This window comes from Panulirus ornatus, chromosome 28, assembly GCF_036320965.1.
Source record: "Panulirus ornatus isolate Po-2019 chromosome 28, ASM3632096v1, whole genome shotgun sequence".
NCBI classification, from domain to species: domain Eukaryota; kingdom Metazoa; phylum Arthropoda; class Malacostraca; order Decapoda; family Palinuridae; genus Panulirus; species Panulirus ornatus.
The window spans coordinates 18,317,826-18,345,202 of record NC_092251.1 but is presented as its reverse complement, the minus strand read 5'-3'; the positions used below and the strand labels follow the sequence as shown (position 1 = coordinate 18,345,202).

Genomic DNA, 27,377 nt, shown 5'->3' with positions numbered 1-27,377 from the left:
CCTAAAGAGTGAAAGAACAAAGTGTACTAAATAGTGTTATGGATATAGGAGGAGAAAGACTGAGGGAGAGAAAATCTAAGTATTCACTAAGTTTGGCAACATGAAAGGAGAGATAAGGGAGTGCAGTACAGGGTAGAAGATTCACTGAGTCCTTTAATAAAATAATGAAGGGTAGATGTAAAAGTTTGGAAGTGAAGAAAGGATTAAAGGACAGCATAGTTCTCCCAACCCAGACCTATGCCCCTGAAGCACAGACATGGAATGACTCACAAAAGTAAACAATTCAGGCTGTGCAAATGAGCTCATTGTGAGGAGCATGTGGTACGATTAGATAGAATGAAGAAAGAAACGAGAGTGTATGAGAGATGTGGTCTGGCAGGAACACAAAGGGAATGAACTGTGGACTGTTAAGAGTGGGTGAAACGCAATACTTTCAGGTGGTTTGGGCAAGTGGAAGAATGCAAGATAGGGAGTTTACAAGGAGAGTGTATGATAATATGAGAAAAGGGGCTGATGTGAGAGGAAGACCACCTATGACATGGGGAATTAGATTGGAAGAGAACTGGCAGGAGAGAAATGGTAAAAGAATGTGAGGAATGGTGTATGGGAGGAAGGCAAGTAAAGCCATGGATAAGTGGAGAATCTTTTCCTGTGGTGGCTGATGGGAATTCCCAAAGGGAATGGGCACCAGAGACAGATTCATTATTTGTGGTTACAGCAATAGTGCATGTCAAATAATGATTAAAATCAACTGTTATGAAATGAAAAGTTCATTGTTCTTTATCTTATAATCCCTTCTTTTTTTATTTTTTATTATACTTTGTCGCTGTCTCCCGCGTTTGCGAGGTAGCGCAAGGAAACAGACGAAAGAAATGGCCCCCCCCCCATACACATGTATATACATACGTCCACACACGCAAATATACATACCTACACAGCTTTCCATGGTTTACCCCAGACGCTTCACATGCCTTGCTTCAATCTACTGACAGCACGTCAACCCCGGTATACCACATCACTCCAATTCACTCTATTCCTTGCCCTCCTTTCACCCTCCTGCATGTTCAGGCCCCGATCACACAAAATCTTTTTCACTCCATCTTTCCACCTCCAATTTGGTCTCCCTCCCTCTCCTTGTTCCCTCCACCTCCGACACATATATCCTCTTGGTCAATCTTTCCTCACTCATCCTCTCCATGTGCCCAAACCACTTCAAAACACCCTCTTCTGCTCTCTCAACAACGCTCTTTTTATTTCCACACATCTCTCTTACCCTTACGTTACTCACTCGATCAAACCACCTCACACCACACATTGTCCTCAAACATCTCATTTCCAGCACATCCATCCTCCTGCACACAACTCTATCCATAGCCCACGCCTCGCAACCATACAACATTGTTGGAACCACTATTCCTTCAAACATACCCATTTTTGCTTTCCGAGATAATGTTCTCGACTTCCACACATTCTTCAAGGCCCCCAGGATTTTCGCCCCCTCCCCCACCCTATGATCCACTTCCGCTTCCATGGTTCCATCCGCTGCCAGATCCACTCCCAGATATCTAAAACACTTCACTTCCTCCAGTTTTTCTCCATTCAAACTCACCTCCCAATTGACTTGACCCTCAACCCTACTGTACCTAATAACCTTGCTCTTATTCACATTTACTCTTAACTTTCTTCTTCCACACACTTTTCCAAACTCAGTCACCAGCTTCTGCAGTTTCTCACATGAATCAGCCACCATTCTTATCTTCATTATATCCTCTGTAAAATCCAAACAGAGTTTTGGAAAGAGGGGCAAGTATGAAGTCTGTTGGGGATGAGAGAGCTTGGGAAGTGAGTCAGTTGTTGTTCGCTGATGATACAGCGCTGGTGGCTGATTCATGTGAGAAACTGCAGAAGCTGGTGACTGAGTTTGGTAAAGTGTGTGGAAGAAGAAAGTTAAGAGTAAATGTGAATAAGAGCAAGGTTATTAGGTACAGTAGGGTTGAGGGTCAAGTCAATTGGGAGGTGAGTTTGAATGGAGAAAAACTGGAGGAAGTGAAGTGTTTTAGATATCTGGGAGTGGATCTGGCAGCGGATGGAACCATGGAAGCGGAAGTGGATCATAGGGTAGGGGAGGGGGCGAAAATTCTGGGGGCCTTGAAGAATGTGTGGAAGTCGAGAACATTATCTCGGAAAGCAAAAATGGGTATGTTTGAAGGAATAGTGGTTCCAACAATGTTGTATGGTTGCGAGGCGTGGGCTATGGATAGTGTTGTGCGCAGGAGGATGGATGTGCTGGAAATGAGATGTTTGAGGACAATGTGTGGTGTGAGGTGGTTTGATCGAGTGAGTAACGTAAGGGTAAGAGAGATGTGTGGAAATAAAAAGAGCGTGGTTGAGAGAGCCAAAGAGGGTGTTTTGAAGTGGTTTGGGCACATGGAGAGGATGAGTGAGGAAAGATTGACCAAGAGGATATATGTATCGGAGGTGGAGGGAGCAAGGAGAAGAGGGAGACCAAATTGGAGGTGGAAAGATGGAGTGAAAAAGATTTTGTGTGATCGGGGCCTGAACATGCAGGAGGGTGAAAGGAGGGCAAGGAATAGAGTGAATTGGAGCGATGTGGTATACCGGGGTTGACGTGTTGACAGTGGATTGAATCAAGGCATGTGAAGCGTCTGGGGTAAACCATGGAAAGCTGTGTAGGTATGTATATTTGCGTGTGTGGACGTATGTATATACATGTGTATGGGGGGGGTTGGGCCATTTCTTTCGTCTGTTTCCTTGCGCTACCTCGCAAACGCGGGAGACAAAAAAAAAAAAAAAAAAAAAAAAATCCAAACTCATCTAACCTGATACTGAGTGGAAATAACTAGCTGCAGTACCACTTTGTGCCAACACATGCACAATATAGCACACAGAATGCCTATCATGACAACCTCACTCATCAATACCCACCTCACACAGCTCCTGTATACAAATACTGTATTATGCAGTACTTTCATAAATAATCCATACACTAAAACTGAATAAAACATAGTAAAATATCAAGAAAAAAGATATAACAGAAATACGGACACCACTGCAGTGCACAAGTTCAGAACATTTCCAAGTATGGAAAGCACGTGGTTGGTCGTCTCAAGGTTAAAGACGAATACCTTACTTCTGAAAATGGTAAATGGTGATCAAGTGCGTGTGTGTGTGTGTGTGTGTGTGTGTGTGTGTGTGTGTGTGTGTGTGTGTGTGTGTGTGTATTTTATTTAATACTTAACCACCGTCTCCCAAGTTAGTGAGGTAGCACAGGGAAACAGACGAGGAATGGCCCAACCAACCCACACACACATGTATACATAAGTGCCCACACATGCACATATACATACATATACATACACAGACATATACATATACACATCCATACTTGCTGCCTTCATTCATTCTTGTCGCCACATTGCCACACACAAAATATCATCCACCCTCAAGCGAGGCAGCCATAGGAACAGACAAAAAAAGGCCACATTCATTAACACTCAGTCTCTGTCACGAGTAATGCACCGAAACCACAGCTCTCTTTCCATATCCAGGCTCCACAGACCTTTCCATTGTTTACCCCAGACACTTTAAGTGCCCTGGTTCAATCCACTGACAGCATGTCGGCCCCGGTATACCACATCATTCCAATTCACTCTATTCCTTGCTCGCCTTTCACTTTCCTGCATGTTCAGACCCCGATCGCTCAAAATCTTTTTCACTCCATCCTTCCACCTCCAATTTGGTCTCTCGCTTCTTCTGCCCTCCACCTCTGACACGTATATCCTCTTTGTCAATCTCTCCTCACTCATTCTCTCCATGCGACCAAACCATTTCAACACACCCTCTTCTATCCTCTAAACCACACTCTTTTTATTACCACACATCTCTCTTACCCTTTCATTACTTAATCAAACCACCTCACACCACATACTGTCCTCAAGCACTTCATTTCGAACACATCCACCATCCTCCACACAATCCTATACATACATACATTACATACATACACATGTACATATTCATACTTGCTTGCCTTCATCCATTCCTGTTTACACCCCGTCCCACAGGAAAACAGCATCACTAAACCCTGCTTCAGCGAGGCAGTGCCAGAAATACATATGCATATGTATGTATACATCGATATGTATATGTGCGTATGTGGGTGTTTATATATATATATTACATCGAGGATGTAAGGCATGTGTACGTGTAGGAAGAGAGGAAAGTGATTGGTTCTCAGTGAATGTAGGTTTGGAGCAGGGGTGTGTGATGTCTCCATGGTTGTTTAATTTGTTTATGGATGGGGTTGTTTGGGAGGTGAATGCAAGAGTTTTGGAAAGAGGGCAAGTATGAAGTCTGTTGGGGATGAGAGAGCTTGGGAAGAGAGTCAGTTGTTGTTGGTTGATGATACAGTGCTGGTGGCTGATTCATGTGAGAAACTGCAGAAGCTGGTGACTGAGTTTGGTAAAGTGTGTGAAAGAAGAAAGTTAAGAGTAAATGTGAATAAGAGCAAGGTTATTAGGTACAGTACGGTTGAGGGTCAAGTCAATTGGGAGGTAAGTTTGAATGGAGAAAAACTGGAGGAAGTGTTTTAGATATCTGGGAGTGGATTTAGCAGCGGATGGAACCATGGAAGCGGAAGTGAATCATAGGGTGGGGGAGGGGGCGAAAATTCTGGGAGCCTTGAAGAATGTGTGGAAGTCGAGAACATTATCTCGGAAAGCAAAAATGGGGATGTTTGAAGGAATAGTGGTTCCAACAATGTTGTATGGTTGCGGGGCGTGGGCTATGGATAGAGTTGTGTGCAGGAGGGTGGATGTGCTGGAAATGAGATGTTTGAGGACAATATGTGGTGTGAGGGGGTTTGATCGAGTAAGTAATGTAAGGGTAAGAGAGATATGTAGAAATAAAAAGTGCGTGGTTGAGAGAGCAGAAGAGGGTGTTTGGAAATGGTTTGGGCACATGGAGAGAATGAGTGATGAGAGACTGACCAAGAGGATATATGTGTCGGAGGTGGAGGGAATGAGGAGAAGTGGGAGACCAAGTTGGAGGTAGAAAGATGGAGTGAAAAAGATTTTGAGTGATCCAGGGCCGGAACATGCAGGAGGGTGAAAGGAGGGCAAGGAATAGAGTGAATTGGATTGATGTGGTATACCGGGGTCGACGTACTGTCAATGGATTGAACCAGGGCATGTGAAGAGTCTGGGGTGAACCATGGAAAGTTCTGTGGGGCCTGGATGTGGAGGGGGAGCTGTGGTTTCGGGCATTATTGCATGACAGCTGGAGACTGAGTGTGAGCAAATGGGGCCTTTGTTGTCTTTTCCTGGCGCTGCCTCGTGCACATGAGGGGGAGGAGGATGTTATTCCGTGTGTGGCGGGGTGGCGATGGGGGTGAGTAGGGGCAGACAGTGTGAATTGTGTGCATGTGTGTATATGTGTGTGTCTGTGTGTGTATATGTGTGTGTCTGTGTGTGTATATATGTGTGTACGTTGGGATGTGTGGGTGTGTATGTTTGCGTGTGTGGACGTGTGTGTGTGTGTGCATGTGTGTGGGGGTGGGTTGGGCCATTTCTTTCGTCTGTTTCCTTACGCTACCTCGCAGGCGTGGGAGACAGCGACAAAGCAAAATAAATAATAAATATATATATATATATATATATATATATATATATATATATATATATATATATATAAGAAGAGTGAATGTTGGGGTGAAGAGGGTGGTGAGAGTAGGTGAGCTTGGGAAGGAGACTTGTGTGAGGAAGTACCAGGAGAGACTGAGTACAGAATGGAAAAGTATGGGGAGTGGGGGAGGAATGGGATGTATTTAGGGAATCAGTGATGGAGTGCGCAAAAGATGCTTGTGGCATGAGAAGCCTGGGAGGTGGGTTGATTAGAAAGGGTAGTGAGTGGTGGGATGAAAAAGTAAGATTATTAGTGAAAGAGAAGAGAGAGGCATTTGGACAATTTTTCCAGGGAAAAAATGCAAATGAGTGGGAGATGTATAAAAGAGACAGGAGGTCAAGAGAAAGGTGCAAGAGGTGAAAAAGAGGGCAAATGAGAGTTGGGGTGAGAGAGTATCATTAAATTTTAGGGAGAATAAAAAGATGTTCTGGAAGGAGGTAAATAAAGTGCGTAAGACAAGGGAGCAAATGGAAACTTCAGTGAAGGGCGCTAATAGGGAGGTGATAACAAGTAGTGGTGATGTGAGAAGAAGATGGAGTGAGTATCTTGAAGGTTTGTTGAATGTGTTTGATGATAGAGTGGCAGATATAGGGTGTTTTGGTCGAGGTGGTGTGCAAAGTGACAGGGTTAGGGAAAATGATTTGGTAAACAGAGAAGTGGTAGTAAAAGCTTTGCGGAAGATGAAAGCCGGCAAGGCAGCAGGTTTGGATGGTATTGCAGTGGAATCTATTAAAAAAGGGGGTGACTGTATTGTTGACTGGTTGGTAAGGTTATTTAATGTATGTATGACTCATGGTGAGGTGCCTGAGGATTGGCGGAATGCGTGCATAGTGCCATTGTACAAAGGCAAAGGGGATAAGAGTGAGTGCTCAAATTACAGAGGTATAAGTTTGTTGAGTATTCCTGGTAAATTATATGGGAGGGTATTGATTGAGAGGGTGAAGGCATGTACAGAGCATCAGATTGGGCAAGAGCAGTGTGGTTTCAGAAGTGGTGGAGGATATGTGGATCAGGTGTTTGCTTTGAAGAATGTATGTGAGAAATACTTAGAAAAGCAAATGGATTTGTATGTAGCATTTATGGATCTGGAGAAGGCATATGATAGAGTTGATAGAGATGCTCTGTGGAAGGTATTAAGAATATCTGGTGTGGGAGGCAAGTTGTTAGAAGCAGTGAAAAGTTTTTATCGAGGATGTAAGGCATGTGTACATGTAGGAAGAGAGGAAAGTGATTGGTTCTCAGTGAATGTAGGTTTGCGGCAGGGGTGTGTGATGTCGCCATGGTTGTTTAATTTGTTGATGGATGGGGTTGTTAGGGAGGTGAATGCAAAAGTTTTGGAAAGAGGGGCAAGTATGAAGTCTGATGGGGATGAGAGAGCTTGGGAAGTGAGTCGGTTGTTGTTCGCTGATGATACAGCGCTGGTGGCTGATTCATGTGAGAAACTGCAGAAGCTGGTGACTGAGTTTTGGTAAAGTGTGTGAAAGAAGAAAGTTAAGAGTAAATGTGAATAAGAGCAAGGTTATTAGGTACAGTAGGGTTGAGGGTCAAGTCAATTGGGAGGTAAGTTTGAATGGAGAAAAACTGGAGGAAATAAAGTGTTTTAGATATCTGGGAGTGGATCTGGCAGCAGATGGAACCATGGAAGCGGAGATGGATCATAGGGTGGGGGAGGGGGCGAAAGTCCTGGGAGCCTTGAAGAATGTGTGGAAGTCGAGAACATTATCTCAGAAAGCAAAAATGGGTATGTTTGAAGGAATAGTGGTTCCAACAATGTTGTATGGTTGTGAGGCGTGGGCTATGGATAGAGTTGTGCGCAGGAGGATGGATGTGCTGGAAATGAGATGTTTGAGGACAATGTGTAGTGTGAGGTGGTTTGATCGAGTAAGTAACGTAAGGGTAAGAGAGATGTGTGGAAATGAAAAGAGCGTGGTTGAGAGAGCAGAAGAGGGTGTTTTGAAATGGTTTGGGCACATGGAGAGAATGAGTGAGGAAAGATTGACCAGGAGGATATATGTGTCGGAGGTGGAGGGAACGAGGAGAAGTGGGAGACCAAATTGGAGGTGGAAAGATGGAGTGAAAAAGATTTTGTGTGATCGAGGCCTGAACATGCAGGAGGGTGAAAGGAGCAGCTGAATGAGTGTGTTAGTGGGTTTGATGCACGAGACCGGGTTATAGTGATGGGTGATTTGAATGCAAAGGTGAGTAATGTGGCAGTTGAGGGAATAATTAGTATACATGGGGTGTTCAGTGTTGTAAATGGAAATGGTGAAGAGCTTGTTGATTTATGTGCTAAAAAAGGACTGGTGATTGGGAATCACTATAACCCGGTCTCGTGCATCAAAACCACTAATACACTCATTCAGCTGCTCCCAAAACACTTGCCTCTCATGATCTTTCTTCTCATGCCCAGGTGCATATGCACCAATAATCACCCACCTCTCTCCATCAACTTTCAGTTTTACCCATATTAATCGAGAATTTAATTTCTTACATTCTATCACATACTCCCACAACTCCTGTTTCAGGAGTATATATATATATATATTCTCTTTCTTTCTTTCAAACTATTCGCCATTTCCCGCATTAGCGAGGTAGCGTTAAGAACAGAGGACTAGGCCTTTGAGGGAATACCCTCACCTGGCCCAATTCTCTGTTCCTTCTTTTGGAAAATTAAAAAAAAAAAAAAAGGAGGGGAGGATTTCCAGCCCCCCGCTCCCTCCCCTTTTAGTCGCCTTCTACGACACGCAGGGAATACGTGGGAAGTATTCTTTCTCCCCTATCCCCAGGGATAATATATATATATATATATATATATATATATATATATATATATATATATATATATATATATATATATATATATATATATATATTATTATATTATATTATTATACTTTGTCGCTGTCTCCCGCGTTTGCGAGGTAGCGCAAGGAAACAGACGAAAGAAATGGCCCAACCCCACCCCCATACACATGTATATACATACGTCCACACACGCAAATATACATACCTACACAGCTTTCCATGGTTTACCCCAGACGCTTCACATGCCTTGCTTCAATCCACTGACATGTGAAGCGTCTGGGGTAAACCATGGAAAGCTGTGTAGGTATGTATATTTGCGTGTGTGGACGTATGTATATACATGTGTATATATATATATATATATATATATATATATATATATATATATATATATATTATCCCTGGGGATAGGGGAGAAAGAATACTTCCCACGTATTCCCTGCGTGTCGTAGAAGGCGACTAAAAGGGGAGGGAGCGGGGGGCTGGAAATCCTCCCCTCTCAATTTTTTTTAATTTTCCAAAAGAAGGAACAGAGAAGGGGGCCAGGTGAGGATATTCCCTCAGTGGCCCAGTTCTCTGTTCTTAACGCTACCTCGCTAACGCGGGAAATGGCGAATAGTTTGAAAAAAAAAAAAAAAAAAATATATATATATATATATATATATATATATATATATATATATATATATATATATATATATATATATTTTTTTTTTTTTTTTTTTTTTTTTTTTATACTTTGTCGCTGTCTCCCGCATTTGCGAGGTAGCGCAAGGAAACAGACGAAAGAAATGGCCCAACCCCCCCCCCCATACACATGTACATACACACGTCCACACACGCAAATATACATACCTACACAGCTTTCCATGGTTTACCCCAGACGCTTCACATGCCTTGCTTCAATCCACTGACAGCACGTCAACCCCTGTATACCACATGACACCAATTCACTCTATTTCTTGCCCTCCTTTCACCCTCCTGCATGTTCAGGCCCCGATCACACAAAATCTTTTTCACTCCATCTTTCCACCTCCAATTTGGACTCCCTCTTCTCCTCGTTCCCTCCACCTCCGACACATATATCCTCTTGGTCAATCTCTCCTCACTCATTCTCTCCATGTGCCCAAACCATTTCAAAACACCCTCTTCTGCTCTCTCAACCACGCTCTTTTTATTTCCACACATCTCTCTTACCCTTACGTTACTTACTCGATCAAACCACCTCACACCACACATTGTCCTCAAACATCTCATTTCCAGCACATCCATCCTCCTGCGCACATCTCTATCCATAGCCCACGCCTCGCAACCATACAACATTGTTGGAACCACTATTCCCTCAAACATACCCATTTTTGCTTTCCGAGATAATGTTCTCGACTTCCACACATTTTTCAAGGCTCCCAAAATTTTCGCCCCCTCCCCCACCCTATGATCCACTTCCGCTTCCATGGTTCCATCCGCTGACAGATCCACTCCCAGATATCTAAAACACTTCACTTCCTCCAGTTTTTCTCCATTCAAACTCACCTCCCAATTGACTTGACCCTCAACCCTACTGTACCTAATAACCTTGCTCTTATTCACATTTACTCTCAACTTTCTTCTTCCACACACTTTACCAAACTCAGTCACCAGCTTCTGCAGTTTCTCACATGAATCAGCCACCAGCGCTGTATCATCAGCGAACAACAACTGACTCACTTCCCAAGCTCTCTCATCCCCAACAGACTTCATACTTGCCCCTCTTTCCAGGACTCTTGCATTTACCTCCCTTACAACCCCATCCATAAACAAATTAAACAACCATGGAGACATCACACACCCCTGCCGCAAACCTACATTCACTGAGAACCAATCACTTTCCTCTCTTCCTACACGTACACATGCCTTACATCCTCGATAAAAACTTTTCACTGCTTCTAACAACTTGCCTCCCACACCATATTTTCTTAATTACCTTCCACAGGCACTCTATCAAACTCTATCATATCCTTTCTCAGATCCAAAAATTTGCTAATACAAACCCATTTGCTTTTCTAAGTATTTTCACATACATTCTTCAAAGCAAACACCTGATCCACACATCCTTACCACTTCTAAAAACGCACTGCTCTCCCCAATCGGATGCTCTGTACATCCCTTCACCCTCTAAATTTAATCCCCTCCATATAATTTACCGGGAAATTACTCAACAAACTTAACCTCTGTAATTTGAGCACTCACTTTATCCCCTTTGCCTTTGTACAAGGGCCCACTTGACGCATTCCCCCAATCCTCAGGACTCACCATGAGCTTCATAACATAAAAAAACCTTAAACCATTTAAACAATTACAGTCCCCCCTTTTTCTTAATAAATTTCCCACTGAATACATCCAAACTGCTGCCTTGCCGGTTTTTCATCTTCCGCAAAGTTTTTACTACCTTTTCTTGTTTACAATTCATTTTCCCTAACCCTTCACTTTGCCCCCACTCGCCCAAAACACCAATTTTTTGCCTCTTTAAATCGGGACACATTCAAAAACCTTCAAAATACTCATTCCATCTCCTTCTCACATCACCGCTACTTTTTTTTCCCCTCCCTTTTACCCCCTTCACGAATTTCCCCATTTGCTCCCGGGTCTTACGCACCCTATTTACCTCTTCCAGAAAATCTTTTTATTCTCCCTAAAATTTACTGATAGTCTCTCACCAACTCTCATTTGCCCTTTTTCACCTTTGCACCCTTTCTCTTTACTCCTGTCTCTTTCTTTTATATTCTCCCCCTCAATTGCTTTTTTTCCCTGCAAACATCGTCCAAAATGCCTCTCTCTTCTCTTTCACTATATAAATCTTATTTCTTCATTCCCCCCACTCACTACCTTTCTAAAAACCCACTCCACCTTCTATTTCCCAAGCATCTTTTGGCAATCCATCACTTATTCCCTAAATACATCCCATTCTCCCCACTCCCCTTACTTCCATTGTTTCTCACCTTATTTATATTTTAATATTATATATATTATATTTATATATATATATATATATATATATATATATATTATATATGCTTTTCTAAGTATTTCCCCAATTTTCATTCTTCAAAGCAAACACTGTCCCACATCCTCTACCATTCTGAAACCGCACTGCTCTTCCCCAATTTTGATGCTTTTGTACATGCCTTACCCTCTCAATTCAATACACTCCCCTATAGTTTTCCCGGAAAAACTCAACAAACTTATACCGGGAATTTTTAGCTCTCACTCTTATACCTTTGCCTTTGTACAATGGCATATGGGAAAGCATTCCGCCAATCTCAGGCACTCAAACCATGAGTCATACATACAAATTTAAAAAACTTACCAACAGTCAACAATACAGTCACCCCTTTTTTAATTAAAATTCCACTGCCCAAAACCATCCCAAACCCGCTGCCTTTTCGGCTTTTATCTTCCGCAAAGCTTTTTAAATACCTTTCTCTGTTACCAAAATTTTCCCTAACCCTCTCACTTTGCACCCCCACCAGACCCCAAAAACCCTATATTGCCACCTGTCATCAGACCCCTTCAACAAACCTTCAAAATACTCATTCCATCTCCTTCTCACTGGATTGGGATTTTAAACATTTATGGATCTGGGAAGGCATATGATAGAGTTGATAGAGTGCTTGTGGAAGGTATTAAAAATATTTGGTGTGGGAGGGGAAGTTGTTTTTGAAGAGTGAAAAGTTTTTATCGGGAAAAGGGGAAAAGGGCCTGTTTTCGTGTAGGAAGGAGGAAAGTGATTGGTTCTCAGTGAATGTAGGTTTGCGGGGAGGGTGTGTGATGTCTCCATGGTTTTTTAATTTGTTTTTTGGTTGGGGTTGTTAGGGGAGGTAAATGCAAGAGCCTGGAAAGAGGGGCAAGTATGAAGTCTGTTGGGGGTGAGAGAGTTGGGAAGTGAGTCAGTTGTTGTTCGCTGATGTACAGCGCTGGTGGCTGATTCATGTGAGAAACTGCAGAAGCTGGTGACTGAGTTTGGTAAAGTGTGTGGAAGAAGAAAGTTAAGAGTAAATGTGAATAAGAGCAAGGTTATTAGGTACAGTAGGGTTGAGGGTCAAGTCAATTGGGAGGTGAGTTTGAATGGAGAAAAACTGGAGGAAGTGAAGTGTTTTAGATATCTGGGAGTGGATCTGGCAGCGGATGGAACCATGGAAGCGGAAGTGGATCATAGGGTAGGGGAGGGGGCGAAAATTCTGGGGGCCTTGAAGAATGTGTGGAAGTCGAGAACATTATCTCGGAAAGCAAAAATGGGTATGTTTGAAGGAATAGTGGTTCCAACAATGTTGTATGGTTGCGAGGCGTGGGCTATGGATAGTGTTGTGCGCAGGAGGATGGATGTGCTGGAAATGAGATGTTTGAGGACAATGTGTGGTGTGAGGTGGTTTGATCGAGTGAGTAACGTAAGGGTAAGAGAGATGTGTGGAAATAAAAAGAGCGTGGTTGAGAGAGCAGAAGAGGGTGTTTTGAAGTGGTTTGGGCACATGGAGAGATGAGTGAGGAAAGATTGACCAAGAGGATATATGTGTCGGAGGTGGAGGGAGCAAGGAGAAGAGGGAGACCAAATTGGAGGTGGAAAGATGGAGTGAAAAAGATTTTGTGTGATCGGGGCCTGAACATGCAGGAGGGTGAAAGGAGGGCAAGGAATAGAGTGAATTGGAGCGATGTGGTATACCGGGGTTGACGTGCTGACAGTGGATTGAATCAAGGCATGTGAAGCGTCTGGGGTAAACCATGGAAAGCTGTGTAGGTATGTATATTTGCGTGTGTGGACGTATGTATATACATGTGTATGGGGGGGGTTGGGCCATTTCTTTCGTCTGTTTCCTTGCGCTACCTCGCAAACGCGGGAGACAAAAAAAAAAAAAAAAAAAAAAAAAAATCCAAACTCATCTAACCTGATACTGAGTGGAAATAACTAGCTGCAGTACCACTTTGTGCCAACACATGCACAATATAGCACACAGAATGCCTATCATGACAACCTCACTCATCAATACCCACCTCACACAGCTCCTGTATACAAATACTGTATTATGCAGTACTTTCATAAATAATCCATACACTAAAACTGAATAAAACATAGTAAAATATCAAGAAAAAAGATATAACAGAAATACGGACACCACTGCAGTGCACAAGTTCAGAACATTTCCAAGTATGGAAAGCACGTGGTTGGTCGTCTCAAGGTTAAAGACGAATACCTTACTTCTGAAAATGGTAAATGGTGATCAAGTGCGTGTGTGTGTGTGTGTGTGTGTGTGTGTGTGTGTGTGTGTGTGTGTGTGTGTGTGTGTGTGTATTTTATTTAATACTTAACCACCGTCTCCCAAGTTAGTGAGGTAGCACAGGGAAACAGACGAGGAATGGCCCAACCAACCCACACACACATGTATACATAAGTGCCCACACATGCACATATACATACATATACATACACAGACATATACATATACACATCCATACTTGCTGCCTTCATTCATTCTTGTCGCCACATTGCCACACACAAAATATCATCCACCCTCAAGCGAGGCAGCCATAGGAACAGACAAAAAAAGGCCACATTCATTAACACTCAGTCTCTGTCACGAGTAATGCACCGAAACCACAGCTCTCTTTCCATATCCAGGCTCCACAGACCTTTCCATTGTTTACCCCAGACACTTTAAGTGCCCTGGTTCAATCCACTGACAGCATGTCGGCCCCGGTATACCACATCATTCCAATTCACTCTATTCCTTGCTCGCCTTTCACTTTCCTGCATGTTCAGACCCCCGATCGCTCAAAATCTTTTTCACTCCATCCTTCCACCTCCAATTTGGTCTCTTGCTTCTTCTGCCCTCCACCTCTGACACGTATATCCTCTTTGTCAATCTCTCCTCACTCATTCTCTCCATGCGACCAAACCATTTCAACACACCCTCTTCTATCCTCTAAACCACACTCTTTTTATTACCACACATCTCTCTTACCCTTTCATTACTTAATCAAACCACCTCACACCACATACTGTCCTCAAGCACTTCATTTCGAACACATCCACCATCCTCCACACAATCCTATACATACATACATTACATACATACACATGTACATATTCATACTTGCTTGCCTTCATCCATTCCTGTTTACACCCCGTCCCACAGGAAAACAGCATCACTAAACCCTGCTTCAGCGAGGCAGTGCCAGAAATACATATGCATATGTATGTATACATCGATATGTATATGTGCGTATGTGGGTGTTTATATATATATATATTACATCGAGGATGTAAGGCATGTGTACGTGTAGGAAGAGAGGAAAGTGATTGGTTCTCAGTGAATGTAGGTTTGGAGCAGGGGTGTGTGATGTCTCCATGGTTGTTTAATTTGTTTATGGATGGGGTTGTTTGGGAGGTGAATGCAAGAGTTTTGGAAAGAGGGCAAGTATGAAGTCTGTTGGGGATGAGAGAGCTTGGGAAGTGAGTCAGTTGTTGTTGGTTGATGATACAGTGCTGGTGGCTGATTCACGTGAGAAACTGCAGAAGCTGGTGACTGAGTTTGGTAAAGTGTGTGAAAGAAGAAAGTTAAGAGTAAATGTGAATAAGAGCAAGGTTATTAGGTACAGTACGGTTGAGGGTCAAGTCAATTGGGAGGTAAGTTTGAATGGAGAAAAACTGGAGGAAGTGTTTTAGATATCTGGGAGTGGATTTAGCAGCGGATGGAACCATGGAAGCGGAAGTGAATCATAGGGTGGGGGAGGGGGCGAAAATTCTGGGAGCCTTGAAGAATGTGTGGAAGTCGAGAACATTATCTCGGAAAGCAAAAATGGGTATGTTTGAAGGAATAGTGGTTCCAACAATGTTGTATGGTTGCGAGGCGTGGGCTATGGATAGAGTTGTGTGCAGGAGGGTGGATGTGCTGGAAATGAGATGTTTGAGGACAATATGTGGTGTGAGGGGGTTTGATCGAGTAAGTAATGTAAGGGTAAGAGAGATATGTGGAAATAAAAAGTGCGTGGTTGAGAGAGCAGAAGAGGGTGTTTGGAAATGGTTTGGGCACATGGAGAGAATGAGTGATGAGAGACTGACCAAGAGGATATATGTGTCGGAGGTGGAGGGAATGAGGAGAAGTGGGAGACCAAGTTGGAGGTAGAAAGATGGAGTGAAAAAGATTTTGAGTGATCCGGGGCCGGAACATGCAGGAGGGTGAAAGGAGGGCAAGGAATAGAGTGAATTGGATCGATGTGGTATACCGGGGTCGACGTGCTGTCAATGGATTGAACCAGGGCATGTGAAGAGTCTGGGGTGAACCATGGAAAGTTCTGTGGGGCCTGGATGTGGAGGGGGAGCTGTGGTTTCGGGCATTATTGCATGACAGCTGGAGACTGAGTGTGAGCAAATGGGGCCTTTGTTGTCTTTTCCTGGCGCTGCCTCGTGCACATGAGGGGGAGGAGGATGTTATTCCGTGTGTGGCGGGGTGGCGATGGGGGTGAGTAGGGGCAGACAGTGTGAATTGTGTGCATGTGTGTATATGTGTGTGTCTGTGTGTGTATATGTGTGTGTCTGTGTGTGTATATATGTGTGTACGTTGGGATGTGTGGGTGTGTATGTTTGCGTGTGTGGATGTGTGTGTGTGTGTGCATGTGTGTGGGGGTGGGTTGGGCCATTTCTTTCGTCTGTTTCCTTACGCTACCTCGCAGGCGTGGGAGACAGCGACAAAGCAAAATAAATAATAAATATATATATATATATATATATATATATATATATATATATATATATATATATATATATATATATATATATATAAGAAGAGTGAATGTTGGGGTGAAGAGGGTGGTGAGAGTAGGTGAGCTTGGGAAGGAGACTTGTGTGAGGAAGTACCAGGAGAGACTGAGTACAGAATGGAAAAGTATGGGGAGTGGGGGAGGAATGGGATGTATTTAGGGAATCAGTGATGGAGTGCGCAAAAGATGCTTGTGGCATGAGAAGCCTGGGAGGTGGGTTGATTAGAAAGGGTAGTGAGTGGTGGGATGAAAAAGTAAAATTATTAGTGAAAGAGAAGAGAGAGGCATTTGGACAATTTTTCCAGGGAAAAAATGCAAATGAGTGGGAGATGTATAAAAGAGACAGGAGGTCAAGAGAAAGGTGCAAGAGGTGAAAAAGAGGGCAAATGAGAGTTGGGGTGAGAGAGTATCATTAAATTTTAGGGAGAATAAAAAGATGTTCTGGAAGGAGGTAAATAAAGTGCGTAAGACAAGGGAGCAAATGGAAACTTCAGTGAAGGGCGCTAATAGGGAGGTGATAACAAGTAGTGGTGATGTGAGAAGAAGATGGAGTGAGTATCTTGAAGGTTTGTTGAATGTGTTTGATGATAGAGTGGCAGATATAGGGTGTTTTGGTCGAGGTGGTGTGCAAAGTGAGAGGGTTAGGGAAAATGATTTGGTAAACAGAGAAGTGGTAGTAAAAGCTTTGCGGAAGATGAAAGCCGGCAAGGCAGCAGGTTTGGATGGTATTGCAGTGGAATCTATTAAAAAAGGGGGTGACTGTATTGTTGACTGGTTGGTAAGGTTATTTAATGTATGTATGACTCATGGTGAGGTGCCTGAGGATTGGCGGAATGCGTGCATAGTGCCATTGTACAAAGGCAAAGGGGATAAGAGTGAGTGCTCAAATTACAGAGGTATAAGTTTGTTGAGTATTCCTGGTAAATTATATGGGAGGGTATTGATTGAGAGGGTGAAGGCATGTACAGAGCATCAGATTGGGCAAGAGCAGTGTGGTTTCAGAAGTGGTGGAGGATATGTGGATCAGGTGTTTGCTTTGAAGAATGTATGTGAGAAATACTTAGAAAAGCAAATGGATTTGTATGTAGCATTTATGGATCTGGAGAAGGCATATGATAGAGTTGATAGAGATGCTCTGTGGAAGGTATTAAGAATATCTGGTGTGGGAGGCAAGTTGTTAGAAGCAGTGAAAAGTTTTTATCGAGGATGTAAGGCATGTGTACATGTAGGAAGAGAGGAAAGTGATTGGTTCTCAGTGAATGTAGGTTTGCGGCAGGGGTGTGTGATGTCGCCATGGTTGTTTAATTTGTTGATGGATGGGGTTGTTAGGGAGGTGAATGCAAAAGTTTTGGAAAGAGGGGCAAGTATGAAGTCTGATGGGGATGAGAGAGCTTGGGAAGTGAGTCGGTTGTTGTTCGCTGATGATACAGCGCTGGTGGCTGATTCATGTGAGAAACTGCAGAAGCTGGTGACTGAGTTTTGGTAAAGTGTGTGAAAGAAGAAAGTTAAGAGTAAATGTGAATAAGAGCAAGGTTATTAGGTACAGTAGGGTTGAGGGTCAAGTCAATTGGGAGGTAAGTTTGAATGGAGAAAAACTGGAGGAAATAAAGTGTTTTAGATATCTGGGAGTGGATCTGGCAGCAGATGGAACCATGGAAGCGGAGATGGATCATAGGGTGGGGGAGGGGGCGAAAGTCCTGGGAGCCTTGAAGAATGTGTGGAAGTCGAGAACATTATCTCAGAAAGCAAAAATGGGTATGTTTGAAGGAATAGTGGTTCCAACAATGTTGTATGGTTGTGAGGCGTGGGCTATGGATAGAGTTGTGCGCAGGAGGATGGATGTGCTGGAAATGAGATGTTTGAGGACAATGTGTAGTGTGAGGTGGTTTGATCGAGTAAGTAACGTAAGGGTAAGAGAGATGTGTGGAAATGAAAAGAGCGTGGTTGAGAGAGCAGAAGAGGGTGTTTTGAAATGGTTTGGGCACATGGAGAGAATGAGTGAGGAAAGATTGACCAGGAGGATATATGTGTCGGAGGTGGAGGGAACGAGGAGAAGTGGGAGACCAAATTGGAGGTGGAAAGATGGAGTGAAAAAGATTTTGTGTGATCGAGGCCTGAACATGCAGGAGGGTGAAAGGAGCAGCTGAATGAGTGTGTTAGTGGGTTTGATGCACGAGACCGGGTTATAGTGATGGGTGATTTGAATGCAAAGGTGAGTAATGTGGCAGTTGAGGGAATAATTAGTATACATGGGGTGTTCAGTGTTGTAAATGGAAATGGTGAAGAGCTTGTTGATTTATGTGCTAAAAAAGGACTGGTGATTGGGAATACCTGGTTTAAAAAGCGAGATATACATAAGTATATGTATGTAAGTAGGAGAGATGGCCAGAGAGCGCTATTGGATTACGTGTTAATTGACAGGCGCGCGAAAGAGAGACTTTTGGATGTTAATGTGCTGAGAGGTGCAACTGGAGGGATGTCTGATCATTATCTTGTGGAGGCTAATGTAAAGATTTGTATGGGTTTTCCAGAAAATCAACCCACCTCCCACTCTTCTCATGCCACAAGCATCTTTTGCGCAATCCATCACTGATTCCCTAAATACATCCCATTCCTCCCCCACTCCCCTTACTTCCATTGTTCTCACCTTTTTCCATTCTGTACTCAGTCTCTCCTGGTACTTCCTCACACAGGTCTCCTTCCCAAGCTCACTTACTCTCACCACCCTCTTCACCCCAACATTCACTCTTCTTTTCTGAAAACCCATACAAATCTTCACCTTAGCCTCCACAAGATAATGATCAGACATCCCTCCAGTTGCACCTCTCAGCACATTAACATCCAAAAGTCTCTTTTTTGCACGCCTGTCAATTAACACGTAATCCAATAACGCTCTCTGGCCATCTCTCCTACTTACATAAGTATACTTATATATATCTCGCTTTTTAAACCAGGTATTCCCAATCATCAGTCCTTTTTCAGCACATAAATCTACAAGCTCTTCACCATTTCCATTTACAACACTGAACACCCCATGTATACCAATTATTCCCTCAACTGCCACATTACTCACCTTTGCATTCAAATCACCCATCACTATAACCCGGTCTCGTGCATCAAAACCACTAATACACTCATTCAGCTGCTCCCAAAACACTTGCCTCTCATGATCTTTCTTCTCATGCCCAGGTGCATATGCACCAATAATCACCCACCTCTCTCCATCAACTTTCAGTTTTACCCATATTAATCGAGAATTTAATTTCTTACATTCTATCACATACTCCCACAACTCCTGTTTCAGGAGTATATATATATATATATTCTCTTTCTTTCTTTCAAACTATTCGCCATTTCCCGCATTAGCGAGGTAGCGTTAAGAACAGAGGACTAGGCCTTTGAGGGAATACCCTCACCTGGCCCAATTCTCTGTTCCTTCTTTTGGAAAATTAAAAAAAAAAAAAAAAGAGAGGGGAGGATTTCCAGCCCCCCGCTCCCTCCCCTTTTAGTCGCCTTCTACGACACGCAGGGAATACGTGGGAAGTATTCTTTCTCCCCTATCCCCAGGGTGTTTTGAAATGGTTTGGGCACATGGAGAGAATGAGTGAGGAGAGATTGACCAAGAGGATATATGTGTCGGAGGTGGAGGGAACGAGGAGAAGAGGGAGACCAAATTGGAGGTGGAAAGATGGAGTGAAAAAGATTTTGTGTGATCGGGGCCTGAACATGCAGGAGGGTGAAAGGAGGGCAAGGAATAGAGTGAATTGGAGTCATGTGGTATACAGGGGTTGACGTGCTGTCAGTGGATTGAATCAAGGCATGTGAAGCGTCTGGGGTAAACCATGGAAAGCTGTGTAGGTATGTATATTTGCGTGTGTGGACGTGTGTATGTACATGTGTATGGGGGGGGGGGGGTTGGGCCATTTCTTTCGTCTGTTTCCTTGCGCTACCTCGCAAACGCGGGAGACAGCGACAAAGTATAAAAAAAAAAAAAAAAAAATATATATATATATATATATATATATATATATATATATATATATATATTATTATATTATATTATTATACTTTGTCGCTGTCTCCCGCGTTTGCGAGGTAGCGCAAGGAAACAGACGAAAGAAATGGCCCAACCCCCCCCCATACACATGTATATACATACGTCCACACACGCAAATATACATACCTACACAGCTTTCCATGGTTTACCCCAGACGCTTCACATGCCTTGCTTCAATCCACTGACATGTGAAGCGTCTGGGGGGAAAGCTGTGTAGGTATGTATATTTGCGTGTGTGGACGTATGTATATACATGTATGTATATACAGCGGGAGGCTGGAAATCCTCCCCTCTCGTTTTTTTTTAATTTTCCAAACGAAGGAACAGAGGAGGGCCAGGTGAGGATATTTCCACAAAGGCCCAGTCCTCTGTTCTTAACGCTACCTCGCTAATGCGGGAAATGGCGAATAGCTTAAAAGAAAAAATATATATATATATATATATATATATATATATATATATATATATTATATATATATATATATATATATATATATATATATATATATATATATATTATATATATATATATATATATATATATATATATATATATATATATATATATATATATATATACTATATATATACTATATATATACTATATATATATATATATATATATATATATATATATATATATATATATAGTACGACACGCATATATATATATATATATATATATATATATATATATATATATATATATATATATATATATATACTATATATATATATATATATATATATATATATATATATATATAGAGTATATATATATATATATTATCCCTGGGGATAGGGGATTAAGAATACTTCCCACGTATTCCCTGCGTGTCGTAGAAGGCGACTAAAAGGGGAGGGAGCGGGGGGCTGGAAATCCTCCCCTCTCGTTTTTTTTTTTTTTAATTTTCCAAAAGAAGGAACTGAGAATTGGGCCAGGTGAGGGTATTCCCTCAAAGGCCCAGTCCTCTGTTCTTAATGCTACCTCGCTAACGCGGGAAATGGCGAATAGTTTAAAAGAAAAAAAAGAAAAGATATATATATATATATATATATATATGTATATATATATATATATATATATATATATAGTATATATATATATATATATATATATATATATATATATATATATATATATATATATATATATATATATGTATTGGGAGGTGAGTTTGAATGGAGAAAAACTGGAGGAAGTGAAGTGTTTTAGATATCTGGGAGTGGATCTGGCAGCGGATGGAACCATGGAAGCGGAAGTGGATCATAGGGTGGGGGAGGGGGCGAAAATTCTGGGGGCCTTGAAGAATGTGTGGAAGTCGAGAACATTATCTCGGAAAGCAAAAATGGGTATGTTTGAAGGAATAGTGGTTCCAACAATGTTGTATGGTTGCGAAGCTTGGGCTATGGATAGAGTAGTGCGCAGGAGGATGGATGTGCTGGAAATGAGATGTTTGAGGACAATGTGTGGTGTGAGGTGGTTTGATCGAGTGAGTAACGTAAGGGTAAGAGAGATGTGTGGAAATAAAAAGAGCGTGGTTGAGAGAGCAGAAGAGGGTGTTTTGAAGTGGTTTGGGCACATGGAGAGAATGAGTGAGGAAAGATTGACCAAGAGGATATATGTGTCGGAGGTGGAGGGAACGAGGAGAAGAGGGAGACCAAATTGGAGGTGGAAAGATGGAGTGAAAAAGATTTTGTGTGATCGGGGCCTGAACATGCAGGAGGGTGAAAGGAGGGCAAGGAATAGAGTGAATTGGAGCGATGTGGTATACCGGGGTTGACGTGCTGTCAGTGGATTGAATCAAGGCATGTGAAGCGTCTGGGGTAAACCATGGAAAGCTGTGTAGGTGTGTATATTTGTGTGTATGGACGTATGTATATACATGTGTATGGGGGGGGGTTGGGCCATTTCTTTCGTCTGTTTCCTTGCGCTACCTCGCAAATGCGGGAGACAGCGACAAAGTATAATAAAAAAAAAATAATATATGTATTATCTTCTGTTTCCCATTTTAGAAAGTTAAAAGTCTGTTGGGGATGAGAGAGCTTGGGAAGTGAGTCAGTTGTTGTTCGCTGATGATACAGTGCTGGTGGCTGATTCATGTGAGAAACTGCAGAGGCTGGTGACTGAGTTTGGTAAAGTGTGTGAAAGAAGAAAGTTAAGAGTAAATGTGAATAAGAGCAAGGTTATTAGGTACAGTAGGGTTGAGGGTCAAGTCAATTGGGAGGTAAGTTTGAATGGAGAAAAACTGGAGGAAGTAAAGTGTTTTAGATATCTGGGAGTGGATCTGGCAGCGGATGTTACCATGGAAGCGGAGATGGATCATAGGGTAGGGGAGGGGGCGAAAATCCTGGGAGCCTTGAAGAATATGTGGAAGTCGAGAACATTATCTCGGAAAGCAAAAATGGGTATGTTTGAAGGAATAGTGGTTCCAACAATGTTGTATGGTTGCGAGGCGTGGGCTATGGATAGAGTTGTGCGCAGGAGGGTGGATGTGCTGGAAATGAGATGTTTGAGGACAATGTGTGGTGTGAGGTGGTTTGATCGAGTGAGTAACGTAAGGGTAAGAGAGATGTGTGGAAATAAAAAGAGCGTGGTTGAGAGAGCAGAAGAGGATGTTTTGAAATGGTTTGGGCACATGGAGAGAATGAGTGAGGAAAGATTGACCAAGAGGATATATGTGTCGGAGGTGGAGGGAACGAGGAGAAGTGGGAGATCAAATTGGAGGTGGAAAGATGGAGTGAAAAAGATTTTGTGTGATCGGGGCCTGAACATGCAGGAGGGTGAAAGGAGGGCATGGAATAGAGTGAATTGGATCGATGTGGTATACCGGGGTTGACGTGCTGTCAGTGGATTGAATCAGGGCATGTGAAGCGTCTGGGGTAAACCATGGAAAGCTGTGTAGGTATGTATATTTGCGTGTGTGGACGTATGTATATACATGTGTATGGGGGTGGGTTGGGCCATTTCTTTCGTCTGTGTCCTTGCGCTACCTCGCAAACGCGGGAGACACGCACATATACATACCTATACATTTCAACGTATATATACATATACATACACAGACATATACAAATATAGACATGTACATATTCATGCATGCTGCCTTCGTCCATTCCTGCCGCCACCCTGCCACGTATGAAATGACATACCCCTCCCCCCACGTGTGCACAAGGCAGCCCTAGGAAAGGACAACAAAGGCCACTTTCGTCCACACTCAGACTCTAGCTGTCATGTGTAATGCACTGAAACCACACCTCCCTTTCCACGTCCAGGCCCCACAGAACTTTCCATGGTTTACCCCAGACGCTTCATATGCCCTGGTTCAATCCACTGACAGTGCGTCAACCCCGGTATACCACATCGTTCCAATTCACTCTATTCCTTGCATGCTTTTCACCCTCCTGTATGTTCAGGCCCCAATCGCTCAAAATCTTTTTCACTCCATCTTTCCACCTCCAATTTGGTCTCCCACTTCTCATTCCCTCCACCTCTGACACATGTATCCTCTTTGTCAATCTTTCCTCACCCATTCTCTCCATAGGACCAAACCATTTCGAAACACCCTCTTCTGCTCTCTCAACCACACTCTTTTCATTACCACACATCTCTCTTACCCTTTCATTACATACTCGATCAGACTACCTCACACCATACATTGTCCAAAAACATCTCATTTCCAACACATCCACCCTCCTCTGCACAACCCTATCTATTGCCCATGCCTCACAACCATATAACACTGGTGGTACCACTAATCCTTCAAACATACACATTTTTGCTTTCCGAGATAATGCTCTCGCATTCCACACATTCTTCAACGCTCCCAGAACCTACGCCCCCTCCCCCAACCTGAGACTCACTTCCGCTTCCATGGTTCCATCTGCTGCCAAATTCACTCCCAGATATCTAAAACACTTCACTTCCTCCAGTTTTTCTCCATTCAAACTTACCTCCCAATTTACTTGTCCCTCAACCCTACTGCACCTAATAACCTTGCTCATATTCACATTTACTCTCAGCTTTCTTCTTTCACACACTTTACCAAATTCAGCCACCACCTGCAGTTTCTGAACCAAATCACCCACCAGCGCTGTATCATCAGTGAACAACAACTGACTCACTTCCCAAGCCCTCTCATCCCCAACAGACTGCATACTTGCCACTCTTTCCAAAACTCTTGCATTCCCCTCCCTAAACCCCATATATAAACAAATTAAACAACCATGAAGACATCACGCACCCCTGCCGCAAACCGACATTCACTGGGAACCAATCACTTTACTCTCTTCCTACTCATACACATGCCTTACATTCTCGATAAAAACTTTTCACTGCTTCTAGCAACTTACCTCCCACACCATATACTCTTAATACCTTCCACAGAGAATCTCTATCGACACTATCATATGCCTTCTCCAGATCCATAAATGCTACATACAAATCCATCTGCTTTTCTATGTATTTCTCAGAGGCATTTTTCAAAGCAAACACCAGATCCACACATCCTCTACCACTTCTGAAACCACACTGCTCTTCCCCAATCTGATGCTCTGTACATGCCTTCACCCTCTCAATCAATACCCTCCCATATAATTTCCCAGGAATACTCAACAAATTTATGCCTCTGTAGTTTGAACACTCACCTTTATTCCCTTTGCCTTTGTACAATGGGTCTTCCTTTGTCTTTTTCCTGGCACTGCCTTGCTAATGCAGGAAACAGTGATCAAGTATAATATATATTTAACATTTATTCATCATACTTAATTGCCATTTCCTGCATTAGCGATGTAGCACCAGGAAACAGACAAAGAAAAACCTATCCACTCACATACAAATATATACTCGATCACCATTTCCTACGTTATTGAGGTTGCATTAGGAACAGATGAAGAAATACCACATCTGCTCTAGGATAAATACATACTTAGCGAAACCCCCAGAAATCAACAGAGCCTAAGAAACATTTACCAAACTTGTTTGCTGAATGTGCTTAATGTGCTGGGTGAGTGTATTTATTTTCTCCCATCATCATGAAGGAAGGAAGATGACAAAAATAACATCAGTATATTTCAATTATCATAACGATAAATCTTGACTAGCTGAAGATGGTGAGGTTTCCCACATGATATATGGTATTGTTAAACTTACTTTAACCCAATATTTTCCCTGATTATCATCAAATTTATTTTCTGCAGACACAAAATTCTTTGAATCATGATTCCTGACTTCAATTATTTCTAAGCATAATCATCCTGTCCACTGATGTGTTTCTTCCAAACCCACAATGGTAATATATTTCTGATGTGCCCCAAACTGAAATTTTCCAATACTTAAATCTAACCATTCTATCAAGTTCCATTGTTACCGTGGCAAAAATTAAACTGAATGTCAATAAATGTAACCAAAAGTCAATTTTACCAATTTACATTTTCTTTGCATTTTATCAACCATCCCTTAATGTCTTCGCATGGAATTACTCTGCGGTCTGTGTAATATACTTTGATTTAGACACTTACTATCTTATGAAATAGGTGGTTTAACTTATTCAACACGTTTCATTATGACAACATCCTTGGTATTTTATTGATTTCAATAACTTCTGATATTACAGACTACATCACACCACCTACATGTCATCTATAGCAAGATACACAGCCAACAGAAGCTTGAGGCACTAGCTATGGCAGCAGTCATAGTAATGGCAAGGGACTCTACAAGCATGACAGTGACCATAAGAGGTTAAGGACATATTACTCATATAAACCACACACACTCAAGATTATGTGTATCACCAATTCCTCTAAAAAGAAACACTTAACACCAGCAGAAATCTGACCCACAACTGTTTCCAAGTGATTCCTGCAGCTGAAGCTGTATAATCTACTCGTTATTTTTTTCTAATAACAATCATTTAAACTTATCACACAATTACTACAAGGAATTACCCATAGCTTAGCGACTACATCATCATCCAAGTGCCACTACATCCAAATCTCTAACATACGCCCATTATAATGAGTGATGTACATGATACCTGTTTATTCCAATTGACTTACACATATTTCTAAATTCAATCGACATTCGGTATTCTCATGTCACTTAAATAACACTCAAGGAATTCAATCTTTCGTAAAAACCCTCCCTACGAAAATGTATTGATGATCCTCGTAATAAACACAAATTATTTCTATTCTATTCTGAAGGTGTGATGCTCTTACCATCATGATTAACCCATGCCGGTTTTAGAAGCTGCATGATATTTATGGATATTGCACCACTCTCTCAGAGTACACTCAGCTCCTCACCAATCTACCATTATTCAAACGCCGCCAAGACTCACTCCGCCATCTTTGTTTACAACCGCGAAAATTCAGGTCGTTTACACAACAGAACCAAACATGGAATGACCCCGGGGGGGGGGGGGGGGGGAAGAAGGGGATACAGGCGTATGTGTTGTGACAGTATTGTAATATATTCTTAGACTGTGTGGCGGAGGTGGCGATGGAATGGATGGGGGCAGCGGGTGTGAATGTGTACATATGTGTATATGTGTGTGTGTCTGTGTGTGTATATGTGCGGTAAAGTGTATGGGTGTGTATATGTGCGTGTGTGGGCGTTTGGGTGTATGCATGTGTGTGTGTGTGTGTGTGCGTGTGTGTGCGTGGGTGGGTTGGGCCGTTCTTTCGTCTGTTTCCTAGCGCTACCTTCCTGACGCGGGAGACGGCGACTGTGTATGATGAATAAGAAAATAATATATATATATATATATATATATATATATATATATATATATATATATATATATATATATATATATATATATATATATATATTCTTTCTTTTCTTTTAAACTATTCGCTATTTCCCGCGTTAGCGAGGTAGCGCTAAGAACAGAGGACTGGGCCTTTGTGGAATATCCTCACCTGGCCCCCCTCTGTTCCTTCTTTTGGGGGGAAAAAAAGAAAGAAAAAAAACGAGAGGGGAGTATTTCCAGCCTCCCGCTCCCTCCCCTTTTAG

The 27,377-nt window shown here is 42.4% G+C and overlaps 1 protein-coding gene across 2 annotated transcripts in view; it reads right to left on the bottom strand.

Moving 5' to 3' along the window:
- Hira (histone cell cycle regulator-like protein) overlaps positions 1–26,735 on the bottom strand; it is a 539,085-nt gene extending 512,350 nt beyond the window's left edge. For both annotated transcript variants that reach the window (XM_071678795.1, XM_071678796.1), the window contains exon 1: positions 26,579–26,735. In XM_071678795.1, coding sequence (XP_071534896.1) covers positions 26,579–26,615 — 37 coding nt within the window. In that variant the 5' untranslated portion in view covers positions 26,616–26,735. The remainder of the gene's footprint in view (positions 1–26,578) is intronic.
- Between the last annotated feature and the right edge of the window lie 642 nt (positions 26,736–27,377).